The sequence below is a fragment of the Osmerus eperlanus genome, chromosome 20 (assembly GCF_963692335.1).
Source record: "Osmerus eperlanus chromosome 20, fOsmEpe2.1, whole genome shotgun sequence".
Classification (NCBI taxonomy): domain Eukaryota; kingdom Metazoa; phylum Chordata; class Actinopteri; order Osmeriformes; family Osmeridae; genus Osmerus; species Osmerus eperlanus.
In genome coordinates, this window is record NC_085037.1 from 9,667,152 (window position 1) to 9,687,228 (window position 20,077).

Here is a 20,077-nt window from a genome sequence, read left to right on the forward strand (position 1 = left end):
ATCTCCAGGACATTCCAGAAGAGAGCGAAGCAGGAACAGACCCACGAGATACTAACGTGTCACATTGCTAATGACCGCTATTCAAACATGGCCTTCAAAATATTTGGACCCATTGTCACTGAAGACCGACTTCCCACAATGGGCTGAAGAAAATTAGTTGTGAAATAGTCTTCCTCTTTTAACTAAAAAAGGAAGTAACATATTCTATATAGTTTTTTTCCATGGCTTAGCTTTATAGAGTACACAACCTGTGGCAATATGTATGACATTATTTTGTGTTTCGCGTTTTGGATGATCTGGATTTATGTGGCTTCATTTTGGAATCATCAGTGGACTAATGAGGACCAACCAAAGTGGTGTTTCTAACAGAAGGGGGAGGAGTCAAGCAAAGATGGTTTTCCAAAGAAGGATATGCAAGATATGGACTATACATTTAATAGCCCTGTCTGGACGTTCAATCCTGATCGGTTTGGGAAAGACTTGCTGTATTATGGGCATTTTGTTTTTATGTTTGGTTGCCTGGTAAATATTTCCATAATATGATGTATGAAAGTCACTGTATAAAGGGACCCAATACATACACACATGGACTCACAGACACTGTAATGGATGGATACATGTCTTTCACCACTTGAATCCTTTACATTTTAGTAATTATGATTGTCAACACTGTTTATGATGCTTATGCTTTCTACTTATTTATTACTCTATTTAAGCAAGTAATCCAATTGTAACATCTTATCAAGAAAGGCTGAATAGGAAGATAAATAAGAAAAACTGTAGGTGCACTAATGAAATTGGATCTCTGGTTTACAATAAGTTTCACTTATGTTAAAATAACTATATTCATTTATTGCTTTTTCTGTCATGAGAATTCTTGTAAGAGTCTTGTGTGGCTTGCAGTAATCTTAGGAGTTCTTTCAAATGGAATGTTATCCAATTGGTAAGTCTTACACTTAAATAAAGTTGTACTGTATTTTCTGCATGCGGACTAAAATGGACAACAAAGACAGTGTATTGAGGTTAATGTTCCGGAATGTAGGCCTCTTCGACTTCCTTCGCACTTTGTGATCCCCATAAGGAATACAGAATTCAAGGTTAGCACACTTTTAAAAAAGCCTTCATTTTTCTTAGTAAAGCCACTTTTGGGACTATGTTCACACAACGGACAACCAGAAAACCCTCATACTTGACTGTATTGTTCCTTTCAGACAGGAATTAGGCCTACTTATTTCTGTGTCATTGTAATTTCTGTTGTCTGTAACTCTGACAGTGCCATATTTTACTTTATTGTTTATAAATCCGGATGAAAAGTGCAAAATACTGTGTTTGGAAGGATAACTGTACTGCATGCAATTTCTATACAAAGCTATGACACATAGATTGTGACATCCAATATGACATTGACATGTTTTCCTGTCGACAATCTGTCCATACTTTCTGTCTGTTTGCTATTTTGTAGAACTGGTAATAATTGTCAGACTAACATTTGATGACAAGAAAGGCTATATTGGTCAGCTGACCTTCTTTATAAGATAACGTTTGAATTGTTCCTTCTGAACTCTTTCCTGAGGCCCATGCGTTTCCAGTCTGACCTTTTGAGTGGACTTATCTGTCTCCTATCCCTAATGCACAACTCATTCCAAACCTCTCACGTCAGCAGGGAGACTGATCTATGATGTATTAAACCCTAAACCATCTACCACATATTTTGAATATTTTGGGACACCCACACAGAACACAGTGCCCCCCTCCGCTTTTCATTGTGGGCTACCATCTCTTTACCTTGCTCTGTCTGTCCTTGCTGTAGCTCCCCTACACCACACTCCTCACTCTCTCTCTTGCTCCCATCTCAATCTCTTGTTCCATCTCGCCACAACCTGGCAACCATCTTTGACAACCAAAGCTTCTTCTCCCTTTCCCTCATCTCTTTAGTCTATTCCCAGAGACAATGTCAGCCAGGAGGCGTGTATTAATATCCCCAGAGGGGTACATAGCTGGCATAGTCCCTCCCCTGACCCTCTCCTATGGTCCCCTGTGCCCACAAACTCCCCATCCATCACTGTGGTGTCCCCTCTACAGGCATAGCACTGTTAGCTGGGCCCGAGTATGGCGGCTTGGGAGAGGAACAGAGGGAGTAGGGTTACGGGGAAACTGCTAGCTACCCATTCTCTCTCTCCATCTCTCCTTCTCTCTCTCTCTCTCTCTCTCTCTCCCTATCTCTCCTTCGTTCCTAAGCCAGCTAACCCGCTTCATAATCCAAACAGTAGAAGCTGTTGTTTTGGCATTTGTCTTTATCTAGGGGTAGAAATTGGTTGGCAATACTTAAAATCGTATGAATAGTGTCACATTTACAATAATATTTGTATGTATTGTAAATAAAACATACAAAATGCAATTCAGAGGTTAAAATAGATTTGGGTGTACATTTCTTGTATTTGGCACGTGTGTGTAGTGTTCATTGGGTGCAACTATTAACATCCAAACTAAATGTGTTGTTGACTTTTGTGCCTTACTTTAACCTCCGCATATTTAACCTTTGACACCTAACCATGGCTATGTTAGCCTTGCTTGGCACACTGTGTCTGCTCCCTTCTCTCTGTGACCATGGCTGCCAAGTTAGCCTGTTAAAATGAACATACTAAAATAATAGAGTTCTCATTGCAAAGGTCCAGAACATGAACAGCTGCTGTTGAATAGTAACATAAGGCTATGAACTATTAAGAAATTCTCAAAGGAAGGAAGGTTTTTTTTTTTTACTGAACTATAGGAACCCTGCTATCATTCCCACCTGTCTTTTCAGGATTCAGACCATTCATATTGCCTACACGGCTTCCTACAATATAAAGGAAACAATGAAACAATATATATAACAGTGGTAAGGGTGTGCCCTGCTGTGTTATTGGAGTGTCTACCATCCTTAGCGACAAAAATGTGACCTCTGTGTGACTGACAGAAATAGAAGTGTCTCTTTGTTTTATGATGGCTTCTGTCTCTCTGAATCCTTCTCATTCTTCCTCTTGCAATGCACTTCTCTCTTATTCCATTTAATTCTTTAGCATGCACACAACATGAAGAGAACATGTGACATTAAGATAATGTAAAGTGAAAGATGCTACCGTAGATTATGTAAAAAGATGAACAGAGAAAATTGTACTAGACATTGTTTTATACTAATGAAGAAGATGATAATACTGTGTGGGTACAGACACAGTTTTAGCTAGGGTTCGATTATTTTTTTAAATAGGGGTGGCCATGAGGATTAGGGGAGGGTCAAGAGGGAGGGCTCTTTCAAGGGGAGGGGCCATACTCTTTCTGTGAAATAAATGCTCTCTCTTGATCCTGGACTGAGTTTGGTCTCCCCTCTTACCTCTCTGCCTTCCTCCCCCCCCTTTCTCTCTCTCTTTCTCAGTTGTTCAGGAACCAACTCAACCTCCTTCCCACCAGTGAGCCACTCTCTCGTTCTCTTTTGTCTTTGAGTTTTGTTCTTTAAAGTAAAAGCCAAACGAAAAGCAGTAAAAATGGAAGCCGTCAAGAAGAAGATGCTGATGCTGAAACTGGATAAGGAGAACGCTCTGGACCAGGCGGAGCAGGCGGAGACCGACAAGAAAGCAGCGGAGGAGAGGAGCAAGCAGGTTGGCACAATGATATATTAGGCAAAGCAATAGGTAACAAAACAAAACTAAATTGAGGAAATAATCTCATTGGTCAAATGCCTCATTAAATTTGACACTCTTTTGTGTTTACAAAATGTACCTAAAGAGAGAGGTATTTGAGCAGATGAATATATCGCAAACGTAACCTTCAATGTAAGAAGCACTGGTTAGCTGGGACATTGATTGCTAGACCTGTTTGTCAGGCCCTTTGTGTTACCCTCTGACCAAAGTGACCTTTGCATGGAAACGTCAGTTTAATTTGTGAGAAACTTAATTCGCCATTGCTTTGGTTGACAAAAGTCAGGAGGGTCAGTTTTCAATGTCTCACTCTGTGGAAAGGTTGTGAAAGGAGAGAGGACTTAGAGAGGATGGAGGACAAGGGAACGGATATTCTCATCGAGTGAGCCAGCATGAGGGGAAGCAGTTGTCCAAGTATTTATAGCATCCAAACAGAGCCAAGAGCCAGTCTGTCAGTCATCCCCTCACCCCCATTTATTTGTGGAGGAAGAAAGATGAAGGGAGGGGTCCTCCATTGAAGGGGGGGGGGAGTAAATCTCACATTGAGATAGCTGTGAGCCGAGTGGAAGTAAGGAATTTATTTGATGAATGTCATACAGATTACAGATAAGTATTGAGATTCTCTAGGGCGATTGATGAGATTGATGATCAACTAACTCGATCACTTACTGACAGCCCCTTCTCCTTTCCATACATGACGTTATCTCCCTACCTCTGCTTTCTCTCTCTCTCTCTCTCTCTCTCTCTCTCTCTCTCTCTCTCTCTCTCTCTCTCTCTCTCTCTCTCTCTCTCTCTCTCTCTCTCTCTCTCTCTCTCTCTCTCTCTCTTGCTCTCGCTCTCGCTCTCTCTCTCTCTCTCTCTCTCTCTCGCTCTCTCTCTCTCTCTCTCTCTCTCTCTCTCTCTCTCTCTCTCTCTCTCTCTCGCTCTCTCTCTCTCTCTCCCAGCATGAAGATGAGCTCCTGCAGATGCAGAAGAAGCTGAAGGGGACTGAGGACGAGTTGGACAAGTACTCTGAGGCCCTGAAGGATGCTCAGGAGAAGCTGGAGGTGGCAGACAAGAAGGCAGCAGATGTGAGTTGTGCAACTGATGTTGTAATTAGCGATGGCCCTAGTATCTACTACTCAGACTGGAGTTTCTCATCAGGTGTGAAACCACTGTGAAAACTCATCTGATAACCTATTGATCGCCTAGATGTGTAATCCACCCGATGAAAGTCCACTTCAGAAATGCAGCCTTTTTTAATTTTAATTTTAATTTGCCAGACAGAAGAACATAACAACTTTGGCGTCAATTTGGAACACCATTGCGTTCCATCATCACACCATGAATAGGCTAGCTGCCTACTGTCCTAGTAGGGATGTAACAGACAGCTCTATGCCACACCCTGTCCTTTCCTATTATGATATCTGATCCTACTTAGTAGGCTTGACGCTATCAGAGGCTTAATACACAATGCTCATGTTATGAGCAACATAGTCCAACCCCATTCCAAACCTGAACACACACACAGTTATACAACACAACCACACACACACATTGTGAAAAGCCACCCTGCTATGTGGATGGCTGTGACCACGTTTAGACCACAGCAGGTTAAGCCCGGTGTCTGACTGATGGCCTTCACCCCTCCGTTTCGGTCTATTTAACCCTCCACAGCTGTTGTAGCTTCATTCCCCTCTTCTGGCCATGATGTCATTCGGGCAAGTCTTCATGACTGTCTATCTACTGACTAACCACACTACCATTTTAGGTGCAACAAAAAATCTGAATGTCAACCAACAGTCCCCAAGGGTCACAGTATCTGTTGGGTTTTGTTTCTCTGTTCCAGTTTAGAACAGACTTAACGACGCTGATTTGCTTGGATGTACATTCAGCACATTTCTGAAACAAAAATAGAAAACAATGCTGGGGGCATACTCATTAGACCCAGGTGCAAAGAGGATAAAATGAAGGAGGTTTTTTTTACTCTGTGTCAGAACATTTTGTCTAAGTGAGTCCGGTTGTCCCTTAGCTCCATTGACACCACACTCCATTTTCGTCTTTCCATACATTTGACAAGAATGTGTGTAACGAAGAATGGTTGATACATGTTTATATTTCATCCAGGAGGGAGGTCAACATAGTCCATTTATCAAGATTGTTGGTAAACCTAGTTTGAACTCAACATCCCAATTCATTTTGGGATGTTGAGTACTCCCCCCTGTTTATACCATTATGCTCTCAACTTTCCTTCAATTCCTCTTCTTCTTTTCTCTTGGTCTTTTTTTCCGGACTCGAAATAAAGAAGGAGCACCTGTCACCAAAATAAATTGTCTCAACAAGGAGAATGCACAGAGAGCCAATGACAAATACTAAGCATGTGTCTGTGTGTGGCGTCTGTGTGTGTGTGTGTGTGTTGGAGTGTGGATAGATTGAGTGGAGATAATAGATTATGATGTGAAACTCCTTTCTAGCATAAGACATTTCATGGGAGGCGTCTCTTAAGGTCATACAAAGTACTTCTTTGTATGACTACTACAAATAGTTACATTTTTTGTTCCAAACCTGCTTTTGTCTTCTTTTACACATGCCACTTGGCAGACTATGACTCAAACTGGTTTGATCATACCAGGTTACCTAAAACAGGAAGGCAGACTTGAGATAACTTGATAACAGTGTATCATATGTCTTTCCTTCTGACAGACCATATTGTCATTATTTCCCTGTCTGAAATAATTGTTCCACAGTGAATTTGATGATAGAAGGGTATTTTCCCTGCAGTGCAACCAGACCTCCACAATATTTACTGTATGCCAACCTGTTTTAATTATAGGAAATATACTGCTTACTATAGTAAGAATGGTGTAGGCATGACACCTAGTGGTAGAAGTACAGAAATGTCAGGGAACAAATATGACCCTCAAGGTTCTGCAGGATGTATTGGATTGGGTAAAGGAATTGAGAGGCTGGAAGTGATGACAACAGCATGATTTCTCAATCATCTGCATGCTCAGGCCTGTTTAGTTTCAAACAGGCCAGAGTTGGCTTTTGTCAGTAAAAGACACTGATGTGAAAGTATGATTGTGGGTCATCGTGTGGCAGTATGTTACTTATTGTTAAAAAAGTAAACACATGAGACACATTTGCAATTCTTATTTAAATAGTAGGCTATTGATTAACAACTACATTTAGATCCTCATCAACTTTGCAACTTGGATTTTGTCGATAACAAAATAAGGATCGGTGTTGACATTACTGTTTTCCACTTTTTGTACTCTGTCTTGATTTAAAATGCTTAGAAAACATATCAAATGAAGATATAGGAATATATCTGGCACTGATCTCATCAGTAAACAATGTGGAGGTGGAGGCATGTCTCAGCGATTTGCAGTTGTGTAAGTTGTGTTTTCTGGAATGGTTTGAATCAGGGTTAGGGTTAGGACAGTGAGTCAGAGCTGACTATATATGACATTCAATGGTGGCATGACAAATGAACAAAAAACTGTAAGTCTATTGGCCATGACCACATGGCCAATAAACTAAATGAACATAGCCTATGACATAATAGTTAAAATATATAATACTACTTGTGATATGTCAGGGTATCTTTGAAGTGAAACTAAACCAATTTCAGCCTTGTCCCATCCCTTCATGTTAAAGAAGTGAAAGGTTGATGGTGGGGGATTTTTCATTAATATTTAATTGGGGGCGAAGTGATACAAGAACAGTCAATAATCATGGCCTACAGTGTAGGCCCTACACAACCCCTTCATGTGATTCAGAATTCAGTAAAAAGACTATCATACTTCACAAATGTCTTCTTTTTGCTTAATTCTGTCTGAAGCAAGACCAGGATTGATGGGTTTAGCCATGCATGAGTATTAATCTTAGGGGTTGAACTCAAAAAATACGTTTTGTAGTTTAGTTACACTTTCAGGTATTCAACACACCTGTAGCCTAGTCTGTGTTGACTAATCGGTAGGCTAAACTACATCGGGAGTGACTTGGAACGCAAAGGTGGTTTATTGGTTTTACGTCACTTTACCTGGCCAGGACACGTGTAATCCAGGAGTGTCTTTTCCTGTCGTAGACTTCTTGCCCAAAAAGCTGACAGTGGATCAGTATTTTTTTCCCCCAGGGACAAACTCATGCTGCAGGGCAGATTCTGGGTCAGCATTTCAGTTCATTGTCTGTCAAGACTGGGTGGAGCAAGCCGGAAGTGGGTTGAAAAAAGTAAAGGGGAGTTAGGTGAAGGGATTTGAGATTGGAAAGTGGGAAGGGAGGAATTGGACAACCTCACTGGACAACTCAAAATCGAATTCATTTGCTTTAACGACTCAAAATTAGCAGTGGGGTAGTATAGCCTACTAAAACTGTCTTTACAGTAGCGGAAGCCCATGAATTAGGACTACCCTTGCCACGTCTTGGCAAAAAAAGTCAAAATTGGCGTTTCCTGGCTAGAGCTGTATATATTTTTTTATATTATTGCAAAAGTTTCCACTGCATCAGCATTTGTTTCGTGCATGTTTGGGCGTGTTCTTTGATACTTTTTGACGAAATATCGCAAACTATCACTCCACAAGGATACCATCAACGTGTGACTTATTAACTGGGCGTTGCTACTTTTTTTTCTTTCTGAAAAATCTGTTCCAAAGCTCGGAGTTCAAGTAAACTGGTTAAAGAGTTTTCAAACTAGGCCTTTACATTTGCAAATACAAGAAAATGTCTGGAGTCAACAGCATCGACGCGGTAAAACGAAAGATCAAAGTTTTACAGCAACAGGCAGATGAAGCGGAGGAGAGAGCAGAAATTCTTCAGAGACAGGTCGAGGAGGAAAAAAGATCAAGAGAGCAGGTAAAGGGCCCTTAGTGAAGTCTGCATATACTACCGAGTTTTACAACCTGTGTTTCAACAGAATGCCGATATCCAGAGTCGGTATCACTAATTTTGTTACAAGGGCCAGCTGTAGAATAACAGTGGTGTGAATTGTATGCGGGCCGTGATTCATGCTCTTTTAGCCTACACCTACGCCCCAATGGATTCTTTTAACTACATTCCATAGGCGACGTCGACTGACTTTCGTGCAGATGTTTTGCGTTTTTGCAAACAAAACCTCAATCCTATGCTGTTACTTAACGTGGGGTGTCTCCTACAGGCTTTTCTTTCAAATGAACAAAATTATTGGTGTCAGGAGAGAAGAGATTTCTAGCCTGTCCTACATGCACTAGAGTAACGTTTGGGATGCGAGCCTCAGCTGGCCTGCATCTCGTTTATTTAATGCGAGGAGTAGCCTACATGTTGCACTGGGAAATATTACAATAATACATGAGTGCCGTCGACATGCAGTTCGTAATAAGTTAAGCAGCCCCTCTGACCTGTTATCTCCCTGATTTAATTTTCAGTAGGCTATCCCTTTGCATTTTTTTTTTACAAGTTTATCACATTTAATGCAGCCCGTTTCTCAGAACACGATATGAGGAAAGATTCCTTAAAGTTGACACAGCCTGCTTGGAGCCAGAGTTGATTATGCTTCTTCCCATTCATTGAATGCGTGTCAATGTTTCCATCTCTCTCTTGCCTCCCATCTGGCCATCTATGGTCAGCTCTCTTCAATAATCAACGCTGTTGCCCCAGCTCTTTAGTTGGGGATGATATGACTTTAATAATATTGGAAAGTAAAAGAGGATGTGTGTTTATGTATTCTCAAAATATAGGAGCTTTTTAAGTTCATAATATGAAGTAACAAATTAAATTAATTATACATATATGACATTTATTTAATGAATTGCTGAAAGTGGTCTGAATGAATAATTCAATGTCAACTAATACCATCCAGTATTGCAGGTCAGCAGTATACAATGTTTGAATAGTTTTTGTTTGTTGTATTTCATGGATTTAACGTGAATTGTTTCCCTGTTGCCCCCCCAGGCTGAGGCTGAGGTGGCTTCCCTGAACAGGCGTATCCAGCTGGTGGAGGAGGAGTTGGACAGGGCCCAAGAGAGACTGGCCACCGCTCTGCAGAAGCTGGAGGAGGCAGAGAAAGCTGCAGATGAGAGCGAGAGGTGGGTAGGCTACAGTAGAACTCAGCCTGGACTCCTGACCTCCAAGGACTCCCAGACTCACACTTGTAGGAGAGAGTATAGGCTTGGAAGCACAGTAAAAGACCAACGCACTTAGCGTCAACTTCAAGACATGTGCGCCTGACAAGCACGCCCACAACTAGTCACTAACTTAAGTGCATTGTGCTGAAGACGCCCACTCACGTCATGGGCTTTTACTTGAAGATACACATTGTTGATGTATTTGTCAGTACCCATCATTTCTACAACAACTACGGATGTCTTAGGTTTTATTGTACACCACACTTTCCTTAAGTTTAAATAGTATCTCAATCAATAACAAGACTCCTACATATTCTCTAGTCTATCCAAATAATAAAAATGGCTGTGTGCTCACATGGTTACTGCACTGTAAAGTGCCATAAGTAAATTGGGGATATTGCTTTTAACTTCCATCATACTGAACTTTTGGTTTCTAAGTTTTATATTGGACAGGAAATGGAGAACACTTGTGTGCAGTGATGGGGTGTGGGCTTATCTCAGTTAACATGAGTCACTCCTGGCCCAGCACCAGCAGGTCATTGTTCAGAGGATATGTGTAATTCTGTAACCACAATGGATTTTCACCTTCAGTTTTCCAACACAAGTTGTTTTAATTTGGTTCTTGCTGACAGTCAGTTGTATAGTCGTGTGTGTACACACACGAGATATATATATATATTATTTACAATTAAATAATTATATATATATATATATATATAATTATTTAATTGTGTGTAAACGCACACACACTAGATTTTCATACTAATAGCACTTGTTATTAGACTGAGCCACACAGTCATATTTCAGTCTAATGTAAGGTGTGTGTGTGTGTATCTCAGGGGCATGAAGGTGATTGAGAACAGGGCTCTGAAGGATGAGGAGAAGATGGAGCTGCAGGAGATCCAGCTGAAGGAGGCCAAGCACATCGCTGAGGAGGCCGACCGCAAATATGAGGAGGTAAAATGTCAACGTATACACACACGCACACACATACATAAACTACGACACTTGCAGAAATATGTCCCTGATTTGTCCAGACATGTTGAGAGACATTGCTAAAGAAAATCCTCAGTGTTGCAGTTGCGTGTGCGCAGTCACACACACACACACACACACACACACACACACTTGAGCAGCATGTGCTAAAACAGACCAGGTGGCATGCAGGGGAGTGTGTGCATACCCATGTGTGTCACAGACTGAGTTAGCTTACACCATTGCACATGAGGGAAAGTGTGTCCTGATGCGGATCTCTGTGTTCTGCGTCTCCAGGTGGCTCGTAAGCTGGTGATCATTGAGGGAGACCTAGAGCGCACAGAAGAGAGGGCAGAGCTTGCTGAGGCGTGAGTATACATGATTTTCAATTGATTCGCACATTTATTCTTGTATTTGTTTGGACATAGTACTTTTCCAAGACAACAACACAACAGAATGAAGATGTGCTTAGGAACACAAACAATTTTAAATTCATCACAACTGGGATGATGTTGTTATTGTTGCAAACACCAAAATGTGTCAAGTTCTCCAGTCCCACGCCCCTGGCGTCCCCCATATCATCCCAACCTGGCCCCAGACACTGTGTTCCCACGTTCATGAGAATGACTGAGCACGTTTGCATAACAATGGTTATGTACCCTAATAGAAACTGCCCTCCTCCCTTCTTCTGGTCTGGTTGCATGTACATGGGGGTCCGACCTAAATTCCACGCATGACCTCCCCCATCCCCCTGCTCTGCATGGTTGCCCATGACTCCACCCCTCCCCATCCTCCACTAACAGCAAAGCCAGGGCACTGGATGAGGAGCTGAGGGGATTTGACCAATCTCTGAAGACCCTGCAGGCCTCTGAGGACCAGGTAGAGTATTTATGTCTGTGGAACACGCTCATTATACCTCCAAGATAAAATAAGTGTTTATATGTATCATGCAAATTCTGTAAGACTTTTATTATTGACTCAACTTTGAGAAAAGTAAAAGATTATTCCTTGTTTGAATTATTTTTCTGTGATTCAAGGCAGTAAAAACATATGGGCATCAACAGCCATTGGGATCTCATAATGGTAGGATGGTTAGACCTGAAGAAGTTCATGCAGCTAGCGGTGCTTGTTAAGCTGCAAAATAATAGAATAGACAGTAAAACTATTAAAAATGAAAGGACATGCAAGCAGAACAGAAAATAGCAAGTGATTTTTAGGAAGAGCTTTTTTGTGCGTTTGCGTGTGACTGTGCGAATGAGGTAGACCTAATTGGATTTAAGCACTCAAGACGAAAGGATGGTGCACTTCAGATGACCCTTAAACCTCCCAAGCCAAACTTCCCCCTCCTGTTCGGTTTGCATCTCCTTCCTCTGAATCATGCTTGCCTCCATTTACCTTAATCCTGTCTCTAGCCCTACTCTTCTCTATCCTAGACCTGTCTTTCTTCTCTAGTCCTGTCTTTAACCTAGTCCTGTCAACTCGCTGCTCCAGTAGACTGTAATGCGGTCAAGAACGTGTTTAACTATGGCATGCTGGCATGATTTTTACATGGGACCAGACTTCAGGTTGATGACTGTCTTGGGTGGAGTCCTAGCAGACTATCTGTATTGAACACTGTTTCACAATCTTATCACGCCATTGATCAAAGCATACGTCACATCAAACTCCACACTTTGGCTGTCATTGGTCCATCAGTATGGAGGAGGGGCACCTTTCACTTCTTTTGCTTTGTCACAAATCAATCTTTTGTTACCCTATCTTCACTTCCAGATTTCAGCTTGGCTAAATTTATACTACAATCATGCTGAGATTTTCTGTTTTCTCACTGCTTGTAGCTCTCTGGCTTTTCTTTTCTTCTCCACTGCCCTGTAGCTCTCTGTCCTTTTTCCTTTCATAAGCCATCTATCTATTTTCCTCTCTTTATCCCTTGAAACAAAAATGTGCGACATGGTCTCCCCAAATCCAGTAAATGTGCTGAACTAGAGGAGGAGCTGAAAAACGTCACCAATAACCTTAAGTCTCTGGAGGCTCAAGCAGAGAAGGTAGGGTGTGTTTGTGTGTGAGAGTGATTGAGTGCGTGCAGGTATTTACCTGTTGAGTGTTAAATTCTGCATGTCACCGGTTTTTATAGCACGTTGTGAAAATTGTTTTAATTTAGTAAGGTATTTAGTTTGCTTTGACGTAAGCAGGAGTGTTTTGCATGTCTTGTTGTTGCATTCTATATTTGATGGCATATTGTGTAGGGATAGTGCTTTATTTTCTGCCCTATTACATAAAAGTTAGTTTTACCATGCTAACTTTATCTTAATGGTCTGGCTATTCGATCCATCCTTCGTCATTGACCTCTAATCCTCTTGAGAATTTCTGATGTCGCTCGATTGACGTGTTGCAGGGATTAAATCTCTGCATTTGTAACCGAATCAACTGTTTGCATTGGTTAGTGCTCAGTTAAAGAATTGTGTTGGTGTTCTCCAGGACAGATAAAACAAGTGAAAAGCATTTGTAATATTTCTTGCTGTCCTCTACCACTGTTGGTAGACATAAACATGAATATTCTTGTAATTCGATTCTTAAACACTCAAGAATTTCTCGACATGACCATATCAAATGTTCCCCCAATATATACCTTCCCCTGTAAACTACTGTGCACAAGTTTGGGGAAAATGGTACAGAACCCCTTTATGTATTTGTGTGGTTTTGACCAAAATCTTCTCTTTACCACAGTACTCACAGAAAGAGGACAAGTATGAGGAAGAGATCAAGATCCTGACTGACAAGCTGAAAGAGGTGAGTTTTAGTATCATTATTGTGAGTGACCTTTTGACCTCCAAAAACTGACATGGATAGTTATGGGATAACTGTCCCTTAATAGCTATACTGGGTACATTGACATTGGTTACAGTTGGATGCTACATATGTGTTTGGATGTTGTCAGGGGATGTTCTCTCATACAACAGTTGTGTGTTGCTTAAGTTTGCATGTGACTCATTCTCCTAGGCTGAGACTCGTGCTGAGTTTGCTGAGAGGTCTGTGGCCAAGCTGGAGAAGACCATCGATGACCTTGAAGGTAAGACATGGATTCCGTCTGAGACGCTTCTGTCATCTCCGCTTACCTTATTTGTTGTTTCTCCAGACACCGTCTGATTGGTTTGTTTTGTAACCTTTTGTATTACTTTCTGTTCTACCAGTTTCTCATTGTTTCCTTTTGTTTGCTCACCTATTCTTCTCTTTTGCTACACTTGTCCACGCTTTTCTGCCTGGGGTTGTGGCGGACCCATAGATGAACTTTATGCACAGAAACTCAAGTACAAGGCCATTAGTGAGGAACTGGACCACGCCCTCAATGACATGACATCCATGTAAATACAGGCCTGCTGTGTGTGTGTGTGTGTGTGTGTGGTCGTAGCATGCCGGGACTGTTCAAGTCTAACATGGTCTAATTAGTGAACTTATAGCTGGCATTTTGGTGTTTTGTTAAATAGTTTGTATGTTTTACAGGTTATGAAGCGATGTTTTACTACTTAAACTCAGCTGGTTATAAGTTATGACATTGTCTAACAAGGGCAGTGAGGTTTTTAATGCTGTGATCTTGGACTTAATTGCAATGTTCATATTTGCAATCATATATCCATAACTAACAGCATCCAAATAAATTTAGCATCTAGAAATGTTAAGCCGTTGGAAATATATAGTCACAGCTCTTCCTCCCCTCTGTATTTTCAGATAAATATCTGGAAACTTGGTTGCGCGCCCCCAAATTGTGGTTTCAAGAATTTCGACTCCATCCTTCTGAATACATTAATCTTGATTGCACAGTTCTTTTTCTTTCTTTCTCCCTCCCATATTTTCTCTCTCTTCCTTCCCTTCCTCTGTGCCAATACTGTGTCTTTGCTAATTTGTTGTTCAATTTGTCCCTCTTTTTAATTGTGCACTTTTTCTTCATACCTTTTTCCCAATTCGGTTTGTCTTCACACTTGTAATTCTCTGTACTGTTGAACAAATGGGGGAGAAAAAAAACATTTGCTTCTACTTCTTTGTGTCTCTCGCCTCTTTTTCCTGTTCCTTTACTGTGGATGAATGCGGGTAATGTGGGCACAGCAAAATGTATGAGAAATCAAAGACTCTTCCAAGCATTCAATTACAATGCACAAGTACTAATTTAATAGCTGATAGTAGTGTAAGACATTTAATTTAATGCAATATAATTTAGGGGAGATTCTTTTTAAATTTCTGAAGTCACCTACCACTATTGGGGAGAATTAATACATTAAACAGCATAACCCCAATAAATTATGAAGTGCATATATAGTAATACTAGATTATCGTGCTGATTTGACTTTCCAAGTTGCTTGTCATGTTAATTCTTGGAGAACAAACACACCTATCATGTTAGTTCACAGTGCCCGGGGGGGGGGGGGGGGGGGGGAGCAGGGGAGCAGGAGAGCAAGAAGACCCTTAACTACACACATCCCATACGTATTGGATTTACAGCATCGAAGCTCACTTTTTTCCTCCCCTCACAGAGATGCTGGTGTCAGCCAAGAAGGAGAATGTGGATCTGCACACCACCCTGGACCAGACCCTAGCAGAGCTCAACAGCTTCTAAAATCTCTGGAGTCCACTAGATCCCTCCTTCTCCTCCTTACTCACTCATCTGATTTCTCTCTCTCTCCTCGCTTCCTTTTCCTCACTCTTGTCACTCTAGCTTTCTCATACACTTTCTGCTGCAGAGACTACTTTCTGTGTGCAAATTGCACTGGGATTTCACCCCTTCATGCTGACCACTTAGACTTCTTTGTGCCACTGTCTGAAGTCTCTGGCCACTTGATGAAACACTCTTGGTTCAAAGTATTTGTTCCACCGTTATTGTTAATCAGTAAAAATACACTTTCGGCACAATCTAAGGTTTATTTTTATTTTTTTGTACTGATAAGGCCTACTTGTAACAAAGAACTGTCTAAACAAATCTGGAGAAAAGGCACAGATGATAATATACACAAAATCAGACTCCCTTGCTTTACATTTAGTTGCTGGTTGCCTCAAGGCCTAGCTCCATTCTAGCGCTTTGTCTTGTCATGGTGGTTGGTTAAGCTTTACTTACTACTCGGTTAAATGGAGCCACCAACACACTGGAAGTGTTGATGCATCATTTCTGATTGCTGGGTTTGGGGCATTCATGCATTCTCCCTTCCATTTCATACCAGTGTGTTTTGGGATCAAGACCACTTTGGGTAATCCATCCAGAGGACTTCAACAGTTAAACGTGTTCTATGTCAAATGTTTTTTTTTCTGGTTTTACCTGTTCCTTTAAGGGGTTTGTGTATTTTGAAGGTAAATGTGTTTTTGATTATCATACTTTTGTCCTCATTATACCCATATCTACTTTTACCAAACACTGCACTTGTATGATACACTAACTGTTGCCCCCACCTCAGTTTTAGAAAATATAAATCTTGTATACTTAAGATTTATACTGGGTTAAAATGTCATTTGGCTAGATCATCTTATCAAGAATGGGTCATTTGATCAAAGTGGGTTGCAAAGGGGAGTGTATGTCTCACATCTAATGGACAGATTTCAACAGCAGTGCTGAAAGTTAAGGGTTTAATGGGAATAGCAGATCCATGTGAAAACAACTGTAAACATTGAAAACTACACAATTAGGAACACAAGGTTTGAACTGGAAAACTAACTAAAGAAACATATGTATAATCACTATTTAACCACGTTGTTCCTTTTTGTAATGATTTTTTGGGGTTTTATGAATAAAGACCATGATTTTTACGGATATAGAAATGACTTTGCATCTTCATTGAAGCTGATCAATACACCTATACATCAGCATACAGTGCCTTTTGCTTCCCATGCTATCCTTCTGGGGAAATACTCCTGTGGCCCCACTGCAACTTCATCAAACAATACAAAGGAAGTACCACGCAGTAAGGAAAGTGGGTGAGGGAAAATACGTCTATTAGTGCTTTTGGCATGCTACGGTCTGACCGAGCGAGGTTCTTATGGGGTGAACGCTAGCATTTGGCTTTTGGTTACCTTGTCAAATTCTTCACATCAAAGAGGGTACAATTTATCCAAATGGTGCCACCACAGAGCCCCGACAGACACCCACCGGGAACTGTATAGTATAGTGATAGATTAACACATTGACGGTCTCATGAGATTACATGTTTCCCTTCGTAATATGATTTTGAATAGCCTATATCTTTTCTGGAGATAATGAACCTCACTTTTAAGGGTTTGAATAACGAGATCAGTCCAGTAATGCCACACAGAACGGTCTAATTTATCGAAATTTGGCGCAGCCACTTATAGTTTGACCGGCGCAACCTAGGCTGTAAATCCAGATACCCGTGCGTATTTAGTAAATTGACTTCCGAGTTTGATTGACAACTGCACGGGTAGACCTATATTATTAATGATTTGTTAGTTGTATGTAAATGCATTGCATGCTCCACATTCGTTGCAATAATTATGTGGGGCGCAAATATATCATTGGAAGTGCTTTTTTTGATGTCTTGGGTTTGTGCTGAGCTAGCCAAGCACAACACGGTGAAAAGTACTTTCGAGGCCGAAGTCAACCGACGTTTAACCAGAAAGGGCAGTGTCAATGATGGTCATACATCCAACAATGAAGCATATTTAGACTCAAAGGCCCTGGAAAATGAAAATAAAATATATGTGCCCAACTGGAAGTACATCAGAGGTAAGGGTTTGTATAGGGAACATTTAATATATTATTGCTGTTATTTTAAACCTATGACAAACAGTGGTAGCACTAGCATGCACACTTAAGCTATGTTAAATGGGCCAGTAGAACCTAAACTTTGTAATGAGCCACGTTTACATTCGTTAGTAGTTTCTAAGTGCTTTTAACTTTTTTGCAGATTCCAAGGCTACCCATGAAAAAGGAATGCAATCTCATTTCAACCAGCCATTGTATCACTGTGGCCATGAAAGTATTTCAATCAGGCTTCATCTTATCCGACTGGCTGACTTCTACTTCATGAAAGGTGGGATGTGTTGAAAAAGACCTACACGGAAATGGGATACTTGGCTAAAGATTGTGTAAAGGTTATGCCACTTATTAAAATGGTATTGAAGGTAACATTTGGGCAGAATGTACATTTTATGGGACAAAAATGTTTGAAGTGTTATGCAGTGTAAAAAGAGGAGAACTACTAGACCAGTTTGTATTTTTTGGTTTGAGATTTAGATGTCATGTCTTTTCTGTGATCTTGCAGCCATTCATCTGTACAAAGTAAAAAAAGCACACTTGGAGGCCATTCCAACACAAAGCGTAGTATAAATGACTGCTCAACACAAGCTATAGGGGTGGCTGGGCCAGCTTAACAGGCTCTTGATGGTCAGTAGTAGATTTTGTAGCCTGTGGTGTGAATGCTAACAAAAATGCTTGAAAGACAAGATCCAGGATCCTGTACTGAAGGGCCTCGATTTTCCTGAGACAGTATGATATAATTGCATCTTTTGGATGAAGTTTAACAGGGGACACCACTTTTCCCAGGTACATTACCTCCACTCTCACTGAGAATGTTGCCAAAAGAGTGCCACCATGTTGAGATGGAACGTGGGCCATGGCTGCTGATTAGGTTACCCTACCAAGGTTGCTACATGACCCAATGGGTATGTAAGTTCGTTTCATGTGATTGTAATGAATGCGATAAAATGTGTACTTCACCTACAAATGACTTTTTGGCCAAGGTTTGTTTGCCTTGTGCCTCAAAGGAAAGAAAAGCTTTTCCATGACAACTACTCTGAAAAAGCTACACATTTCTCATCTTCATATGCTTTCTTGCAGATTGATGGGGCAGTCCAGTACCATTCTATGAATCTGATGTACTTTGATCGTCTCCTGATGAAGAATGTGACTGGCAATGCAATTTGTCAGATTCCAACCACCTCTCCTACCTCTGAGGTTAGCTGTGGAAAGAAGAGCATGACTGTAAAGCTACCAGCTGGAACCCATAGGACTATGAGAGTGCTTGGTTAGTGCTGCTGTTGTCTTGGCCTGTTGGAATACAATGTTTCATACGTCACTCAACATAATCCCAATTTTGTGTGATCTTGTAAGCATTTGATTCATGAAACTCACTTCTTGGTGTGGTGTTTAAATACACCTGCAACTCAAATTGCAAGCCTTTTGGTGGTAAAGCTGGCAAGTCCATTGAGGGGTATAAAAGGACCAAAGATTGAACCTGAGTGCAAGTGAAGGAGGGCCCAAGCAATATGACTGATCTTGAATGCTAAATGTATCGTGTTTACTTGACATTTGTTCACTCTGAAGGTCCACAAGCACAGGATGAATACAACGTATCACTATTAGCGAGTAGTCATGCTTTGTTTGTGAAGTTTTCACAAAAAGTAAAGGTAAGGGCTTTATTTAAACATGCTTGATGTTTATTACCAAACAATTGAAAACGTGTAATCAGATTGCATGTAATCTTTATTTCAGACAGAGTACGACGGTATGTCCCTGCAACTCGTATATCAGAACTTTGCTGGAGAGATGTCCACTGTGAAGATGTCGTGTTCCTCCAGACGTCCCAAGTCAAGGCGTTTCACAAGAGAGGTTGATGAAACTTTTTTGGATCTTTGGGAGTTTCAAGACATTGCACTTAAACCATACATTCCAGATGAGACCAGCAAAGCTCAATCATATTTTGAGTACTATGATTTCCAAGATATGCCTGAAGCTCCTTATGTTCCTACCTTGGCACCTCAGACTACAAAGCGAGCACAAACTGCGCCCACCAGGCCATCACTGACCAAAACATTTCCTACACGCTCCCCTGCCCCAAATGTCCTAGATGATGAGTTCTGTGGTTTCCAACAACTGTTTGCTATTCCTTGTGTTCCTGCCACAATATCACTGACTAAGAAGCCAGTGCCAACCACCACCTCCCCTATGCCACTGACCAAAATACCATTTGCCACGGTAGATCTATATGATTTTGAGTACTATGGTTTCGAAGATATGCCAACAGCTCCTTATGTTCCTACCCTAGCACCTCAGACTACAAAACCAGCATGTACTGCAACTTTATGGCCATCATTGACCAATAAAGTCCCTACACGCTCCCCTACCCCTATCTCTTGCAATCCTGGATTGCAAGAGATTCCTATTATTATAGCACCTCCAACTAAAAAACCAGCAACCGCAAGGCCATCAGAAACCAGAACTCCAGACTCTACCGGCGCCCCATCAACAAGAGCTCCCACATTTGAGTTCTGTAGTTTCCAAGATATGTCTACTGTTCCTTATGATCCCACTATCTCAATGCCAGAGCCCCCCACCACCAAAGTATGCCTCGCCAC

The 20,077-nt window shown here is 41.2% G+C and overlaps 2 protein-coding genes across 15 annotated transcripts in view; both read left to right on the plus strand.

Annotated features, from left to right (window-relative positions):
* Window positions 1-3,566, plus strand: part of arhgef1a (Rho guanine nucleotide exchange factor (GEF) 1a) — a 28,208-nt gene extending 24,642 nt beyond the window's left edge. For all 5 annotated transcript variants that reach the window (XM_062487337.1, XM_062487336.1, XM_062487338.1 and 2 more), the window contains one exon: window positions 1-3,566. In XM_062487337.1, the coding sequence (XP_062343321.1) occupies window positions 1-71 (71 nt within the window). In that variant the 3' untranslated portion in view covers window positions 72-3,566.
* tpm3 (tropomyosin 3) overlaps window positions 3,501-20,077 on the plus strand; it is a 23,729-nt gene continuing 7,152 nt past the window's right edge. The window contains exons 1-10 of one of the 10 annotated variants that reach the window (XM_062487344.1): window positions 3,501-3,635; window positions 4,619-4,744; window positions 9,582-9,715; window positions 10,594-10,711; window positions 11,027-11,097; window positions 11,533-11,608; window positions 13,454-13,516; window positions 13,727-13,796; window positions 14,010-14,088; window positions 14,453-14,762. In XM_062487344.1, coding sequence (XP_062343328.1) covers window positions 3,522-3,635; window positions 4,619-4,744; window positions 9,582-9,715; window positions 10,594-10,711; window positions 11,027-11,097; window positions 11,533-11,608; window positions 13,454-13,516; window positions 13,727-13,796; window positions 14,010-14,088; window positions 14,453-14,456 — 855 coding nt within the window. In that variant the 5' untranslated portion in view covers window positions 3,501-3,521 and the 3' untranslated portion in view covers window positions 14,457-14,762. Of the gene's footprint in view, window positions 3,636-4,618; window positions 4,745-7,905; window positions 8,508-9,581; window positions 9,716-10,593; window positions 10,712-11,026; window positions 11,098-11,532; window positions 11,609-12,695; window positions 12,772-13,453; window positions 13,517-13,726; window positions 13,797-14,009; window positions 14,089-14,452; window positions 14,763-15,252; window positions 16,526-20,077 lie in introns of those variants that run through there. The other 9 variants (XM_062487342.1, XR_009932947.1, XR_009932948.1 and 6 more) reach the window with 9 other exon arrangements.